At 35.7% G+C, this 17,284-nt stretch overlaps 1 protein-coding gene across 1 annotated transcript in view; it reads right to left on the reverse strand.

Moving 5' to 3' along the window:
• Positions 1-1,968: 1,968 nt before the first annotated feature.
• The window catches only part of CFAP54 (cilia and flagella associated protein 54), a 138,669-nt gene continuing 123,353 nt past the window's right edge, over positions 1,969-17,284 (reverse strand). The window contains 7 exon segments of the mRNA XM_026864706.1: positions 1,969-2,236; positions 5,954-6,031; positions 7,349-7,538; positions 8,370-8,476; positions 9,836-10,021; positions 13,970-14,178; positions 15,404-15,598. Coding sequence (XP_026720507.1) covers positions 2,117-2,236; positions 5,954-6,031; positions 7,349-7,538; positions 8,370-8,476; positions 9,836-10,021; positions 13,970-14,178; positions 15,404-15,598 — 1,085 coding nt within the window. The 3' untranslated portion in view covers positions 1,969-2,116.

Here is a 17,284-nt window from a genome sequence, read left to right on the forward strand (position 1 = left end):
ACTATATGGTTACATATTTACCCCTTTAAGCACTGTAAAAACATAGCTATTGGCTCCATCTCAGCACAAATCCTTAATTTTCTTAAGTTAAAAAAACCTCAACCACCACCGATTCTATTAGGAAAAGAGGCTGATCTTTGTAACCTACAAAAATACATCAGTATTTTTTTTTTTTTTACTGCAAACCACTTCCATAGTACTATCTAGTCATACAGGGGAAAAAACAAACCAAAACCAAAACACTTCACTCTTTCTTCCTCCTCAAAAAAAAGCAAATCGAAGGAAAAAAAAGTCTTACTTGGACTGCTTTCTTGGGTTTGCTCTTGATTTTTCATTTTTAATAGCAAACTTTCACTAACATATGTATAATCCATATCAACAACTTCCCCTCTGACTCTTGACTGAGAACCACCCTAAATAAAAAAAGCAAACATGATAATTGCACTCAGAAGCAACTGGTGTAGTCAGCATCGTTGTGTAACTGAAACACTTTCACAACAGTTACTGGAATCTTTTTGGAGACTTTCTGTGATTTTATTTTTTTTTCCTGGAGTAATGTCTGCATGATAAAGATGTAAAATCTAGGTAAGAGAATAACATGTTTTGAAATTCACATGTGAAGTATTTATCTGGTGGATTATATTATTTGATGGGCAAGAGTTTTCATGTTAAATTCTAGAAAGATAAAAAGTAAAAATGAAACATATAGAAAATAAAAACTAGTTAAATTAATAGATTTTAGGAGAGCCTTTAAGTGAGACAAAACAAACAGACTTTAGGAAAATTCTCAGAGATACTAATAACCAACCTGCACCCAATTCAAAGATAATAGTCATTATCTGCACATTTTCTATTACTTAACATGAAGAGATATCACAATGATCATTCACAGGAAAAATTATGAGATTTCTAACATTTTTTTGTTTTAAAAGAAACTTCACTCAAGCAGGTAACATTTCTTTGAAAAGCACAAACCAAGGTAAATCTGCAATTTCAAAATAGCTCAAAATATTTTAGCATTTTATCGCTGTGCTAAAGCAGAGGAGGAGCCTGACTGAAGTGAAAGGGGCTGGCATTTCAACCCAATTGTTTATATTTCACAGAAACAGAACCCAGGAATGGTAACTGTTAGTCCTGAATTTTCATCACTACACAGAAGCACAGCTAGTGATAGGACAAGTCTCACAGGGCTCCCGCCCAGCCATCCTAAGTGTTTTGCTGTTTGTTGCAAACAAATTACTGTAACTAGCGAAGAAGTGTCTGGCCTTGTGATGTGACCAAAACCAAAGGGCCATGAGCACTCTCTCGTGCAGCCTTGTTCAGCTAACTCACTTGTTCATGTCAAATTCCCCATCTCTAACACTAGACAAGCATATTCCTTCAGGTGGCTGTTGTTAGGACTCAGCACCTTAAAATAACATTTATAAGATTGACAACATAAACAGAGGTTTTGTTAGGATTTTAGAATGATATACAAAAATTTTCTAGATAGTACCATTTTATCCATTTTTTTTTTTTTTCCCCCAAAAAAATGCTTTGAGATTATGGAGACATCTGAACAACCATTTTGACCCTCAACAACCTGTGATGTGTTTTTCTTTAACAAAAGATATGAAAGTCTGAAATGATAGTTTCCAAATAGAACAGACTCAGTGAGGATTTTAGGCCAAAAAAAATTTCTCAACCTCAGACATAAATCCATCTTTTGATAACTGCAAAAGCAATTAAAAAATCACTGATGACAATACAACTTCAGGGAAAAAGCAGTATCTGTTTAGCAGATGCTAGAAAGCTACAAGCCTATTCAGCTTTTCTAAACAATAAGAAATTACTGAAAAGCTAGAAAACCTCCAATAAACACACTTAATTATAGATGATTGAATAAATCAAATTTTTAATCCTCTTATTAAGAAACCACTTTTAATGCATTTAATTCCTAATGTTGAATTTTAATTTTTAAAAATATTAATTTCTAAATAATTAGAAATAAGCAAAGTGAAAATTATAAAACACATTAGGAGCCAAATTCTGGTGTGATTAATGTGGTTGTATCATTAACACCAGAATTTAAATATACAGCGCTCAGCAACTGATTAAGTTACTGCAAAAATAGAATTTAGTGCAACAGAGAAATGATCCAATTGAAAAGACTTTCTTCAGTTATTATACATCCAGTGGCGGGATCAAACATATCTTCTAAACTTGCCATTGATTGCAAAGTAATATCAAATGGGATCTGAAAAAACAGGGAAAAAAGTACCAAATAAATAACTTTATTAAGCTTATAGGTAACAGAAAGTACATATATACAAATAGCTCCATGTTAAAGACAGATTTCTGACCTACAACCAGTAAGTTAGACATACTCATTGCCTCAATATAAATTTGTGGTTAATGACATCTCCTGCAGGAAGCTAGTAAAACAGAATTAAGGGGAGAAAATTTCTTTGAACAGTCTTGCTCATAGCTTATCCTGATCATCTGTATGTTACATGAAAATGTCAGACATGAACAGCAAGAACATAATTTGGAAGGCTTTTCCTACGATGAGAAGTTGAAAGAATTGAGCTAACTGTAAAAGGTGAAACAGCGGGCAATGATAAACTGGTTTGTATGTCCACTGGACATGGAGAAGAACTACTTAGCTGATTTAGATATTAAGAAAAACTATCTAAAAGAAGAGAAGCTTGAAACAGGCTATCTAGGGAGGTTGGTTTTTAATGCAATTGTTTTATTTATAAATTTACCTTTAAGACTGGAATTGCCAAGCACTATACTTGATTATCTCACTCAAGAACATAGCTGTTCATTAAATAGCATTAATAGCTATTTAATGATAGCCAGCTGATCAATTTTTATTCTTAAAACATGAAGAGTCAAATAATTTTAAATGAATAATTCAATAAAAATGCACTTTTTCTACTTAGAAATATAATTCAGTGCTGAATCAAAAGCACCATAAGACACACAAACAGAAAAAAAAAGAGAATCAAAGAAGAGAAGCTGGAAACATGATAGGAGTTAAAGTGTGACAGCTCAGAGAATGAGAAAACAAATACCACAAATTAGAACTGACTATGTCCAATTAATTCACAAGAAGATGAGCAACTAAAAAGTGTGTGGTGGGGAAAAATTATGTAAAACTATATATAAGCAATCTATCTCCTGTCTTCTCCTGAATGCTTGAAGACAAAGGGAATGTACTACCCTACAATATACATAGTCCCACTTTAAGCTTTTCACCTCTAGCCAAGAAGACTGGGTAATGCACACATACAACTTATTTGAAAGTTCGGAAATACTGCTTAGAAATATGCTATACATAATGAAGTTCTGAACACTCTACAAGTTCTGTTGGTTTCAGCGTCTTGAAGGATTAGGTTTCACTTGCTCAACCAAATCTGCCATATCTAACAGAATCTTAGTTTGAAGTCTCTCTCCGAAACTATGTGATGAAAAGCTCGTTGTTCCAGCTGTTGAAACATTTGAGCTTGTTGTGGCATTTAGCCTGAATAAAACAGCAGTTAACATCATATTCTTACTGGGAAGACACCACTAAATCTGTTCCCCCACTTTCATCATAGACCCACAAATAGAAGCAGGCAAAGTGTAAAATGATTAATGAGAATTTAGCACAGGTCCAGGAGGTCCGCATGATTGTGTGAAAATTCGGCTCTACCTAAGTATCTGTCAAATCTCTCTACCATGTAAGATATTTCAGTGGGACTGTGAAAAGTATAGCTTTGCAGGACTAATGTGTATACATTTTGATGCATTGATCAAACCAGATTGAGTGATACGAAGGTCTAGGAGTCATTTGAGAGAGATCATCATGATGGACAACACGGGGTGGCAAGAGTGATGCAATATGGTGCAATCCTGTTTGACAAACCTGATGTCCTTCTACAACAGGGCGACCTACTTATTGGATGAGGGAAAGGCTGTGGACATTGTCTACCTTGAATTTAGTAAGATCTTTGCCACTGTTTCCCACAGCATTCTCCTGGTGAAACTGGCTGCTCATGCTAAAAAACATGCTGGATGGCCGGGCCCAAAGAGTTGTGGTGAATGGAGATAAATCCAGCTGGCGGCTGGTCATGAGTGGTGTCCCCCAGGGCTCGGTTTTGGGGCCACTCCTGTTTAACATCTTTATTGATGATCTAGACGAGGGGATCGAGTGCACCCTCAGTCAGTTTGCAGATGACCCCAAGTTGGGTGGGAGTGTTGATCTGCTCGAGGGTAGGGAGGCTCTGCAGAGAGACCTGGGCAGGCTGGAGCCATGGGCTGAGGCCAACTGGAGGAGTTTCAATAAGGCCAAATGCCGGGGGCTGCCCTTGGGCCACAACAACCCCCAGCAGCGCTACAGGCTTGGGGAGGAGTGGCTGGAGAGCTGCCAGTCAGAGAGGGACCTGGGGGGGTTGATTGACAGCCGGCTGAACAGGAGCCAGCAGTGTGCCCAGGGGGCCAAGAAGGCCAATGGCATCCTGGCTTGTGTCAGCAATAGCGTGGCCAGCAGGGACAGGGAAGGGATCTGACCCCTGTACTCGGCACTGGTGAGGCCGCACCTCGATGACTGTGTTCAGTTTTGGGCCCCTCACTACAAAAAGGACATTGAATGACTCGAGCGTGTCCAGAGAAGGGCAATGAAGCTGGTGCAGGGTCTGGAGCACAGGTTGTACGGGGAGCGGCTGAGGGAACTGGGGGTGTTTAGTCTGGAGAAGAGGAGGCTGAGGGGAGACCTCATCACCCTCTACAGCTCCCTGAAAGGAGGTTGCAGAGAGCTGGGGATGAGTCTCTTTAACCAAGGAACAAGCAATAGGACAAGAGGGAATGGTCTCAAGTTGCACCAGGGAAGGTTTAGACTGGATGTTAGGAAGCATTTCTGTCCAGAACGGGTTGTTGGGCATTGGAATGGGCTGCCCAGGGCAGTGGTGGAGTCCCCATCCCTGGAGGTGTTTAAGAGTCGAGTCGACTTAGCGCTGAGGGATCTGGTGTAGTTGAGAATGATCATTGTTAGGTTAATGGTTGCACTAAATCATCTTCTAGATCTTTTCCAACCTAGATGATTCTGTGATTCTGTGGTGTATAAAAAGGAAGTATGTACTCCTAGGTACCAGACTTCAGGATGCACAGGACACCATTACAGATTCTCTAGTATATAATAGACCACCAGACAAACTGTTCCCAGCTAAAACAGGATTCTCTCTGGTAAGAGGAGCTACCTGACTGGAAGAGTACAGTGGATGCCTTATCCATTATCATTCCATTGTGAACAATTTACAGGCAAGTTATTTGAGGATTAGTAGTGGGAGTGATATGTTACGGTGGATTCCAAAAACTTCCTTGGCGTTCCTTGAGCTCTGGCAGCTGTGATCCTTTCCTAATCCCCCTTGGGTGGCTGAGAGCAGTGAACAGTATTGCTGCCCACTATGAGCCAGTTCCCTTAGTCTCCTACTGACTACAACTGGGCAACAAGATGAATACAACAGTGTGGACAAAAAAATTGTATGGTATCTTTCAGAATATGGCATGGGCAAGACAAAGAAAGCTAAAGAAAGGAGAAGGAAAGCCTGAATAACTGTAAAAACACAGGGATGGAAGGAAATTGCATTTGGCAATTGCATCATGGAACTTCACTGGAGTCTGTGTAGACAACAATCAGAGACTGATCAATAACCTAGGTGAAGCCATTGTGAGTGAGATGCATTTTTAATTCATGTTTGTATGTAGAAAAAAAAGTAATTCTAATGAGCAGTGAAGATATTTTCGGTTTGTAATCATGTATATTTGTATTTTATTTGTAAAGATGAAAAAATAAAACGCAATCAGAAAGCCCACCAATGTATGAGAAAAAAATGGGAAGATACTTAGTGTTATAATCCATATTTCAGTTTAACTGGACAACTGTTCTGTTTTAGAAAACAGATTTTTACTATTAATGAGAAAGGCATACCTCAGTTAATGACAAGCACAGGGCTGGAACAACAGACAGCAGTCCTTTGACTTCTGATAAACACCTTTTAGCCATTTCCTAATGGTATAAAACAAGAAGAAACAATCCTGTACTATCAGTCTCCTCTGATAAGATAACAGATGGCTTAGCTTTACAGAATTTTTCAGAACAATCAAGTTTTAGGTTATTGTAATTGAATTCACAGCAAAATAAACCTTAGCTGATGAATATAATTTTTTTGCAACACAAATAGCTGTGTTTGCTGTACAAACATAAGTGCCCAAACCCTGCAGTTTCTACTGAGGCAAAATTGCCCTGGCATAGGTATTAAATCCAGTGAGCGACCATACTTTTGCTATGTATTTACTGAAGACATTATAAACAAACACTCTGACAAGATGATGTTTATACACGTATAATGCATGGCATGTTAATCTTACTAGTATTCTAAACATTGTTTTTCCAATTACTGACATATATTAATGAAAGTTTGAGCAAAACCCTTCAGGTAATCAGAAACACCCACTAAAGGACAGCTCTGTCTACCCTCCCGAAAACACTGTGATTGGCCAAAACATCATTTGTTCTCTAAACTGGTCAAAATACAGCCTCGTAATAATGGCACAGTGCACAGTTGTCACCGTCTCATAGCATCCATCAGAGAAAATGACAGCCCCTGCATCATTAATCATCTCCTATAATAGATATAAAGAAAATCCTGTCACATGATAAATGTCTCCCACTTTGAAAATAAACGTCTATTTTGCCTTGACATTTATCAAGCAGCAGTTACATTGTGGCAACATTCTATTCCAATGACATTATCTCAAACAGACCACATGGAAAATTCTGAAATTACCTCTTTTGTGTGTGTATGTGGGGGATATTATTTGGTTGTGGACGTGGCATAGAGAAAATGAAAATAAATTCACTGCCAGTTTTAGTCCTCTCTCAATAATGTTATTAGAAGGTTCTTGTTTAAGAAACCATCACTGCCCATTTTGTACAGACAATGTGTAACTGATTTTTAGAAAGCACTTTTGGGTTGATCACCATGCTAATTTAACATTCTGCCAAGCATTTTCAGATGTAGATTACTATAAATTAGGCATCAGTTTTCTCATCTATGTACCTGAAGATGTAGTCTTTATTTTCAAGTGAAAAGTTGAAGATGCCTGATATTTTTGTAAAGTGACAAGCAATATATAAGGAAAAGAAGTTGTCAAATGAAAGGTGAAAATATTTCAACATTTCTTGAAAGGGGTGACGGAAGTTTAATCTCTTATGTCTGCCTTCCAAGTTACATGTAATTATTTCCCCAAAATAAACATCTTTAAAAAATCAGACATCTTAAATAAATCAGACATATTTAAGAGCAGAACTGTTCTAACTTACTTCTGTTTTCTCATCAAGATGCACTTTTGCAACATTCATTGTGGTTTTTTTTGAAGGAATTATTTTCAAAGTTTCACTTTGTTCAAGAAAACATGTGGGTTCTGAAGCCGAAGACAAGCTTTTAGAACTCTGCATCAACATTTCAATTTGCTGCTTCAGATTAGATAATTTCTTCCGTAAAGAAATAATTCTGAAAGAAGACAAGATTTTTCATTATTGCTATTACAAAACAACAATATTTGTTTCCATGTTATGATTAAACTGACCTAGCTTTTATTACATATTGATTAGGTTCTACATTTTTTCATTACAATACTGATCTCATAATTTTACAAAAATGAGTTTTCCATTAAAGAAAGTGGAAATATGGAGTGCATTAGCTTTTTGCATTAAAAATGGTATGAAGTAGTATTTTAAATATGCCTCTCTAAGAGATTTTCTAATCTGACAAACACAAGGGTGGCAGGGGCTGCAACTCTTCTTGGCCTGTTATTCCTTCCCCTCCACCTGCTCAGCAGTTCCAAAAATTCTTAGGCTAAATGAATGACAAGGAAGAAGTAATGAAAAACGCTGTAGGATGTAAAGTTGTAAAATGCAGGGCTGAGTCTGGTGCTACAACTGAGAAAAATTCTTGTATGCTTGAGTTTTAAGATGGGATGGAGAAAGTAGCTGATCCAGTGTGAGAATGGGAATAACTGCTGGGACTGCTTCTTGGACTTGCTAGTGTTTTCTTACGTTGCTATGCCAGTGTAATATAACTAGCATTATTTGAGTGTTACTCAGTTCTTTAAGAATTAAAACTAAAATGCTAATGTACTGAAAAGGCATATGTTAGCATGCTTTTAGTGCTGTGTATATCACCTTATGGTTTTTATAGGAAAAAATCTCTGAAAAGCAAAAATGAATGCTTTTAAAGATTTACAGCTCTTTGATAGTTTGTACTTTATTTTCTCTCATCCTAAATGGTTGACTGATCTTTAATATAGCATGAAATAACAGGATAAAGTCAGTGATTACTTACCTAGCCAATGGAATCCACAAGTGGCCTGAAAACATAGACATTGAACTGAAAATCTTGATGTTGCTCATCTTGACAGGCTTTGTATTATAAGCATAAAGCAGCAAAACCTGTGAAAGAGATGGAATGGTTAAGCATAATGCAGTATGGTATAGTAGACCTGAGGTATTTCAATGATACTTTATTATAATAACTATCAAATACAGTGCACTGATGAAGACTTAGATAACTGACTTTCAAAAAAGGAGGGAATGTGGCCTCATATGAATTTGCACTATACTCAGTTTTTATAGGTTTCAAAGAAATTTTATTATGGATATAATTCATATGGGTTTGAAAATTAATTATACCCTACAGAGTCATCATCAAAATCCCAGTGTTGCCCTGATCCTTGTCAATCAATCAATCAATCCCACTCATGATTTTGTCCAAAGTTCCAACTTCAGGTAGGCTGAACAGACAGCTTTTACTGAATTTCTGAAGGCCCTATGTAATGAGTTAAATTTGGTATAAGTTCTTGTGCATGGCTGTCATCATACTAGGTTTAAATCCGTGAAGTGCATAAAACTTACCAATCTAATAAAGCTATATCAATATAAGAGCACAAGAAAATTAAATAGAACATTATCATCTTTCACTGAAATAATTTACTATTATGATTTAAAATATGCTTCCTAATGGTAGCTGAATACTTTGACTATATGGAGAATGTCAAGAATATGGCATTCATATATTCGTTGTTTTCCTGAGTTGTCTCTGGATCTCTAGCGACCCGTAAGTCATGCTAAAAGTAACCTGCAAGACCATGTTGAATATTACATTATTTGCACTGGCTTCAACGGGTTTCTATCAGCTTACTAATAGAGATGAAAAGGATCTAATAGAAATTTTGACACTGATCTGCTATGCCAAAAAGTTTGGAGATCATGGATTTGTATTGCACTAACAGAAATTTTACCTACACGCTATTCCCTTGTTTAAAAATAAACCAAATTCCAAGTCCTAGTCTCTTGCTTTCCTGCAACCCTCCCATCTCTCTCACCTTTCCTGTTTAGTCTGATTTCTTAGGGAAATGAGGTTCACCATTTTCCCTGTATATATTTATCTTTGCTTTTCCAACAGCCTCCCACCAAACAGTATTGTTTGAATGTATTCATCAGCTCTAACCAAACTTAACATAGTGGAGGTCTTAAGACATCACAGACCTGCACAGGCTTGAACATAACGTGACCTGGAAGATCTATATCAAAAGTATTTCTTTGGCCTGCCACCGTAAAACTGTCAGGGCATTTGTTTGTCCTGCATAGCAGATTTGCAACACAATAAATATATAGCTCCCTGCTGTCCAGCCTGCCAACCAGCATATATATAATTCAGTTAAAAAGCTAATCGGTCATAACAAAAATATTAATTGGAAATGAGACTTAATTTGTTCCAATACTTAAGGAACTGCTTTGGCGTAGTTATACCTTAGTCTCTGTATTGTTTGATGGCTTTTCCAGAGAAGGAATGTACCACTGAATGTTAATTTCCTTATTTGAAGCATTTGCTGCCCTACTTTCCATCTGACTGCCTGTTTCTGTGATGACAGAAACTGGAGAAGCTATTCTCACACGTGACATCTTTGATGTAATTCCAGTAATTTCAAGAGACACCTGAAATACAGAAGAAAATTTTAAATTGTATTTTTTCTAGTGGAACATGCAAAATATGTTATATTCTAGTGTCTACTAGAATCAGTATGACACTCACTCTTGCATAAACATATGTTTAATTGATAAATAGGTCATTTTAAAAGGTGTCCAATTTACCAAGTTAAGGATTTGCAAAGTTCACATGATGAAACATTTCTAAAAGTAATTCAAAGGACCTCTGGGCTGACTTAGAGACACAGTAACAATGATTGTTACCTTTGACTTATTGTCCTTATGACATTATGTTTTTTGCTAAAAGATATTATTTGACATGCAGACCATGCAAACATAGTGCTGAAAAAGTAATTTGTTGGCTATATATATTGATAATTAAAATAGTAATCTGAATGTTAGACTAATGCTTTATTTATGTTTACCTATTTGTTTTCTCATTATCTGTGCAACTAACAAAGAGTGACACCCACTGAAAATTCAGTCACTTAATTTGTGAGGATTTGTCATATTTGCTAAAATATATATGGAACATTAGCAGGATATTCATCAAGTAGTTACTGATTGGCTGTCATTTACCAGGGAAGTAATGGAGGAATACTGTAAACCAACATTCATTCATAAATATAAACTTTTTTTAAAATTGTAAAATATTTGATTTAAAGGCTTAACAGCGCCATACCATTTCTACTTTTTAAAGTGCTATGCAGATCTGTAAAGAACAGAGGAGGCCAAACAGTGACACTTTGGGGGAATGCTGAAGCTGTTTGGAAAGGCTGTGAGTGTCTCCATCATTGATTCCAAAATGTGGATACTGAAAACAGCTGCCTGGGGAGTTCTTTTTTAATTTTGAATGTTCGTTTCTGAAAAAACCTGGAGAAATTTACCCACTTTATTTTCAGAAAATACAGCTCATGACCAATATAGGGCAGTAAATCCAGGTGAGCAGAAGATGGATTTTTCACAGGGACAATGTTACTTCATAAAGCCAGTTCCCATCACACATCAAAATGTAGTAGAAGTGAAGATAAAAATGCAGCCATGCATGTGGAAGTCATGCATTCGAGCATATGGATATGCCTTTAGTATGGCATGGGACAGTTAACTGGGGATGATCCATGCCATGTAGACTCTAGACACTGAAGCAGTGATAACATAATTATCATTATGATAATGTGATAACATAATTATAATTAACATAACCCATGGTATGCCATGAGGTGTGCATGGATCATCCACCGACTACAGGGATCTTCTACACTTGGGATCTTTAGTTTGGCAATGAATCACTGTAGTGCTAGGGCCTGAATATAGGCCCTGAAACAAAGTTGACCTCTAGATGAACCTCACAACCAAATGTTATCCATTATTACAATCTGTTAAGTAGTAAAATCTGTATTACCATTAGAATTTATTATTAGTATCTGATCATTAACAAAATATGTATGCTCACTAGTGAAAGATGTACCTTAGACAAAATATAATCAGTAGTGAGGATGAGATGTCATGAGAATGTATCCAACTTTCTTTGTTTAGCAGTGTTAAAGATTAAGAACCCAAGTGTTTGGCCTTGTTAGAAACTCCCTTGGTTCTCTCCCCCGACCCCTGGCCAGACTATGGATGGAATCCAACAGAAGGATGAAACCAGATGTTTCTGCTCAAAGAAAAGTGCAAGACATTGTGACTTGCTGATTTTTGGTATATAAGGCTGGACCCTCTTGCCACAAATTTGGATGCCTTGCCTACGGCAAGGCTGATGTGGCACCTTTTATCCAATCATAAGAAGGTTTAAAGCGCGGGCTAAGTTAACTGTCCAATCTTGAGGACTTGTACTGCATGTTACTCACGTTTGCGGGAGAACATTATAAAAGGGCTTTCTTAGTTGTAATAAACAGGCATTGCTTGATCACATTGGTCGTGTGCGTGCTCAGCTCTCCCGCAATTCTTATTTTCTATAATTAACTGTATGTAGTAATAATTAAGCATACTATTCTGTATTTTTTTAAGGCTTATTTTCTGTTTTACTTAGTTATATCCTTTAATTATTAACAGCAAAATAAGACCACTCTTTTCACTCTGGTGTCTGAGTTGGCATCCTTGATCAGCAAACAATCATCCACTATCCTGCTAGCATGGACTGTGAACGAAATTATGAGAAAATGTTTATGTGAAGATGGAAACAACCTAATATATGCTGTGCCCCAGAACTAGAGCTCTTAAAAGTCAATTTTATGATATATTCCTCTCTAAAATGTGTGATATGTTTTCTTTTTCACTGAACTACACCTTTTGTTATTTACATCATATTGATTCTTGTTGAGGAAGGGTATTACAACTACACTTGTCAAACTTTGTACTTTGGAATTACAGACATAAATATTTATTTATTCAACTTTCTCAAAATCCTGAAAACAACAAACTCTTAGTTAAGTGTTTCCAGTCCTAAATACTATCATGGAGTGGAATAAAAATCAAGTGTGCAAAATGTAACAGGACACACAATTTTAACTGTAGCCTTCTTAATGTAATTTCAATTCTTTGTTCAGCAAAGCCGAAAAAACCTTCAAGAGTCAAAATGGAATTACAAAGACACATGTAAGCGAAACAACCTTGAACATAAAAATCATTCTTTCAAAAATTATTATCTATATGTACTGTTTAAAAATCCCAGTATCAAATTAAAGTAACATTTTAAAAATAACTTATACAGCCTTCTGAATACTTAAAGCTTCTAAAAATGTTGTGATAAAAATCAATGAAGCTTAGAATGAAAAAAAGTACAAGCTTTATGCTTGTTAGCTGTCTACAACAAGTGAAGCTAACACATGATTATGCAGCTTGCACCTGTCACGAACATGACAGTGAGCTCTGAAGCTTATTATTCTAGGACAGTGTAATACTAATTATGTCAAAAAAAGAGCAGACAGAGTAAAATAATTTCTGATATATGATGGCTGTTATAAATGTCACATACCATATATTTACAATTTATTCAGTGGCAGAGTCAGCTCTTTGTTGGGAAATGTATAATGATATGCTGTCCAACACTGCAGAAAGTTCACCAACTCTAGAAAAGCTACTTTACAAAAGTATTTTAATTAGTTTTTATAAGATAACAAGTTCTCACTCCTCAAGGCTACCCTGTCTCCATCTAATACTGAACATAATAGGTAAAAAATAAACGAGAGAGTAACTTGCCATGTTAATTTTTTAGTATTAGAATAATTACTAATGTGAGAAGTGGGATGGAGAAACATTGAAGACAATTATTTTTACATTGAATCTTCAAAGGCTTTTACTATTTAATATTCAATACAAATGCAGTGGTCAGCACAGACTCCACAATTCCAGCTCAAGATTTCTCTGAGTAATATAGTCTGAGCTGTGTACATTTGAAAGCTGTTTGCAAGCCAGAGATCTGGAAAGATTGATTTTTTTTTAGCCAGCTCATAATCAGTGAAAAAAAATTGGCACACAAGGCCTTCAACAAATTTTGAGAAAATATAATTATTTTTTTCTTAAAATCATGTTTTTATTATAGATCAAATTGACGATGGAGAGGCTTGTCCACACAAATTACAAAGCAAACATCAGGACTTTTTTGGTATGAAACATGGAGATCTACAAGACTAAAAGTATCAGTCCTACCAAATAACAGAGCCAAATTAATTAACTCATAATAAAATCTTAAATATCAATCTGATTAATCTAGGATCTAAATACACTGGGTATGGGATAGAAATCATTTTTGCAGGAATAAATAACACAAGGATATTTGCATTTGTTGACTATGTCTTTCAGTGCTTGCACATGATTTTGGGTTTGCACTGATCCTCTGCATAATGAATTTCATTCTTCTATAGTGCTCTCAGAAATATCACCATTGGAACTAGTAAGAATCTGAGTGAAATGCAAGTATAATACATATTTTTGAAATATCAGAAAGAAAATAAATACCTTTGAAGAACCAGCTGCCCTACCAAGTGGCAATTCTACATCATGTAGCTCTTCAGGGACATTCTCAGGACAACATACTGAATATTCAAACAAATATTTTCTAAGAAAGGAATGCATTTCTGCTATGCGTAGAACAATCCCTGTGTCAAAAACAGAACTAAGGTGTCCATCACTTGAAGAAAATGGTCCAGGTCCTGAGTTAGTGGCAGCTTTGAAAAGAGATTTTTATTACATCATCATTTACCATTAAAAAGTAAAGTTTCTACAGCTACTCAATATTCATAAATTTTGAAAAGATAGTAAAACGTGTTAATTGATTCAATATCAATAAATGCATTTCCAACAATTATACTGATTGTCCTTAAATATTACTAGGTTATGCTATTTGTATTGCATTTTTTCACTGGAGACTTGATAATGAAACAAGCTCTGTCTAGACATTATAAAGTAGCATAAAATGGGAGGTGCAGTTTTGAGGTTTAGGTACTAAAATTTAGATGTGTAAGCAACAGTATGTTTACTAGATGTCTAAGCACCCACTAGAATAAACACATATTTATTCAATACAGTCAAAATAGCTCTTAAAACCCTAATTTAGACAGCTAGTGGCTGATCACCTGAGTTGCTCCCTAGGCTCTGTCACTGGTAACTACAGCTGAAATATACATGCACAATTTGACACCCACTTGTAGATATCTTACTGTCCTTATAGTTCTGTGGTGAGGTAGAATACTTCCCTTTCATTTGGTGCTTGTGAAAAACCCAGCCCTCTCTGACATTATTATTTTTGGAGTTGCTACGTCTAGGCAGCACCTGTACAATCTAGTTCTGTTCTCACCTATCTGGTCATCACTTGTATATCCAGGAGCCAGCCATCAGATGTAGATGCATAGTATTAGGGCCTGGAAATTAATGGATTCTTACTTTGTTTGAAAGGTCCTATCTATTACTATCATTTGTTTTCAGTGAAATAAACCAAGTATGTATATAACATCTGGGGTTTCAGTCAAAACACAATAATGCTCAGCCCTTCCATTTACATTACGCTCAGTTCTCAGAAACAGGTCTCCAAACTGAAGAGATTTGTTTCTGTTGTGACTTAAGTCTGATATATTTAGAATTGAAAATAATTATAGATTATGAATTTTTTAAAAAGGCCTCAGATACAGTAATAGCAATTAAGTTTTGAGGGATGTTTTTCCTGGTATCATGAAGGCTTATTAATAATTATGAAAAAAGGAATGGTATCTTCATTTACAATACTTGCAAACTGACACAAACCTTGATTTCAGTTAAGATTTTTTGCATTTATACAATTTAAAGGAACTCAAAACAATACTATCTCAGATGATGGCCTTTGAATCTGACACCATTGGCCCCCAAGAACAGTATCTCACCTATGGCAGGTTTCTAGAAAGAAGAAAAAATTCATACCAAATAGAAGGTTTGTGCTGTAAAGTCTTTTTAAATAACTGTGGTAGCGAATTAAGTGAACCCATGTTACTGTCTCTTTCTTCTGGCTGGCCTTGATGGAAAGACTTTCTGTTCCTTCACTCTGCTTGTCTTGTATGATTTGTTTGTTTTCAGGAGAAGATACTTTGGGGCTTTCAAAGACAACATTGTATCCATCTGCAAATCCAATAACAATTTAACAATACACATTAAGTGAATTATTTCTGTTCAAAAGATATTTCTGCATTGTGTTGGAATTGACTAATGTGTAACTAAAATGTAACTTGTAAACCTGGTTACGTTTTTCCTAAGAGGAAAATCCTCTCTCTTCTGCTTTAGTATTAGTTGAGCTACTAAAGAAAATATTTCTCAGACCATGGCCAGGAATCTGACCAGTCCTTGCAAGAAGCTAAAAGGGATAGAGAGCAAGGTGCTCGCGCTCTCTCTGAATTTAAATATAAAACCATTATTTCTATACATTGTCCAACAGAAGATATTTACTGAATGGAAACAACACTAAGAGTCACCAGTCATAACTATAGCAGTTGAACTTCCCAGTTACATTGACCTGAACTCAGGAGAATTAGGTACTCTGAAATGTTTATTGTTAGCTTCAATCCAGTTCCTTTTTGATATTAAGCACATTATCAATGTGTTCTTGACTATGGACTAAAAAAATATTTTCTTTTGGTGCTGCCTAAACATTATACTTATGCAAAAATAGGAAAACAATATCAGTACAGTTATCACTGTATCACTCCTTATGGTTTCTTTTACTGTATTAGTACATGGCTCTCTCAAAAGCCTACACAATTCTTCTGCTCCACTTCTCTTTCCAAATTGAATAAACATTATGTTACAGTAATTCCAAATAGTAAACTTCCAGAAAATAATTGTGTGCTTCTACAAAATCTGAATGTCTCTATCATTACTGATATTTCACTGTCAATTGGAAAAACAGAATTTAGTTAAAATGGCTACATTGTTTATAGATGAAACTTAAACAATGTCTTTCACTAATGGTTTTACAGAAAATATTTAGCATGCTGTGCTGATCATTTTCCATTTCAATTTACCTTTATATATTTTGGCCTACTATTGCTTTTCTATAGTTTGTATTCTTCTTTGTATTCCCTAACAGAACTATCAGGAGAAACACCTGCTGCATTTACTAAAAGAAAAAATGATCTGTAATTATAAGCAAATGGAGCTAGTACAAAACAATCAGATTGATGGAGAGTCTTAGCATACAACAGTTGTTTTCATAAGCAAATCAAAACACATATGTTTAAACACTGTACTACAGTAAACAGACATTGCTCAGCTTTGCCAGCAACTATCAGGCAGTGCAATTCAATCTTTGTCAGTCATTTGGGATGATTGAAATTAATCCACTGAACCAAAATTTTATCACAAAATTAATGGTTCCCAGTTTAAAAACAAATATAGATATTTTGCCTTAGTGTTTATATAACATCTGGCAACTATTCTCCCAGAATTCCTAGTTTCACTTATTACTTTATTTTAATGAAAACCTTTCATTTCATTGCTTCATTAGCTGTAAAAAAAAATGCAGAAATCTGAAATAAACCAGGCAAAGGCAAAGTTCTACCAAGCTAATGAAAGCATCTCTAAATGATGATCCATTGGACTGGAAAGACAGTGAGAATTTTTTATTGTATTGACTTTGAATTTTCAAATACAGTACTCAGGCAGATAACTTTGCAAGAGTTTGGGCTTGTTGATTTTGGTGTCTGGGGTTTGTTGGGGTTTTTTGGGGGAGGGGGGGCAAGAAGAGACAAGCTATTCAACACCAACATGTCTTTGCAAAATCAAAGAAAAACTGAAAATCTTCAAGGCAAA

The sequence above is a fragment of the Athene cunicularia genome (assembly GCF_003259725.1).
Source record: "Athene cunicularia isolate RWA chromosome 1 unlocalized genomic scaffold, athCun1 chr1_part2, whole genome shotgun sequence".
NCBI classification, from domain to species: Eukaryota; Metazoa; Chordata; class Aves; order Strigiformes; family Strigidae; genus Athene; species Athene cunicularia.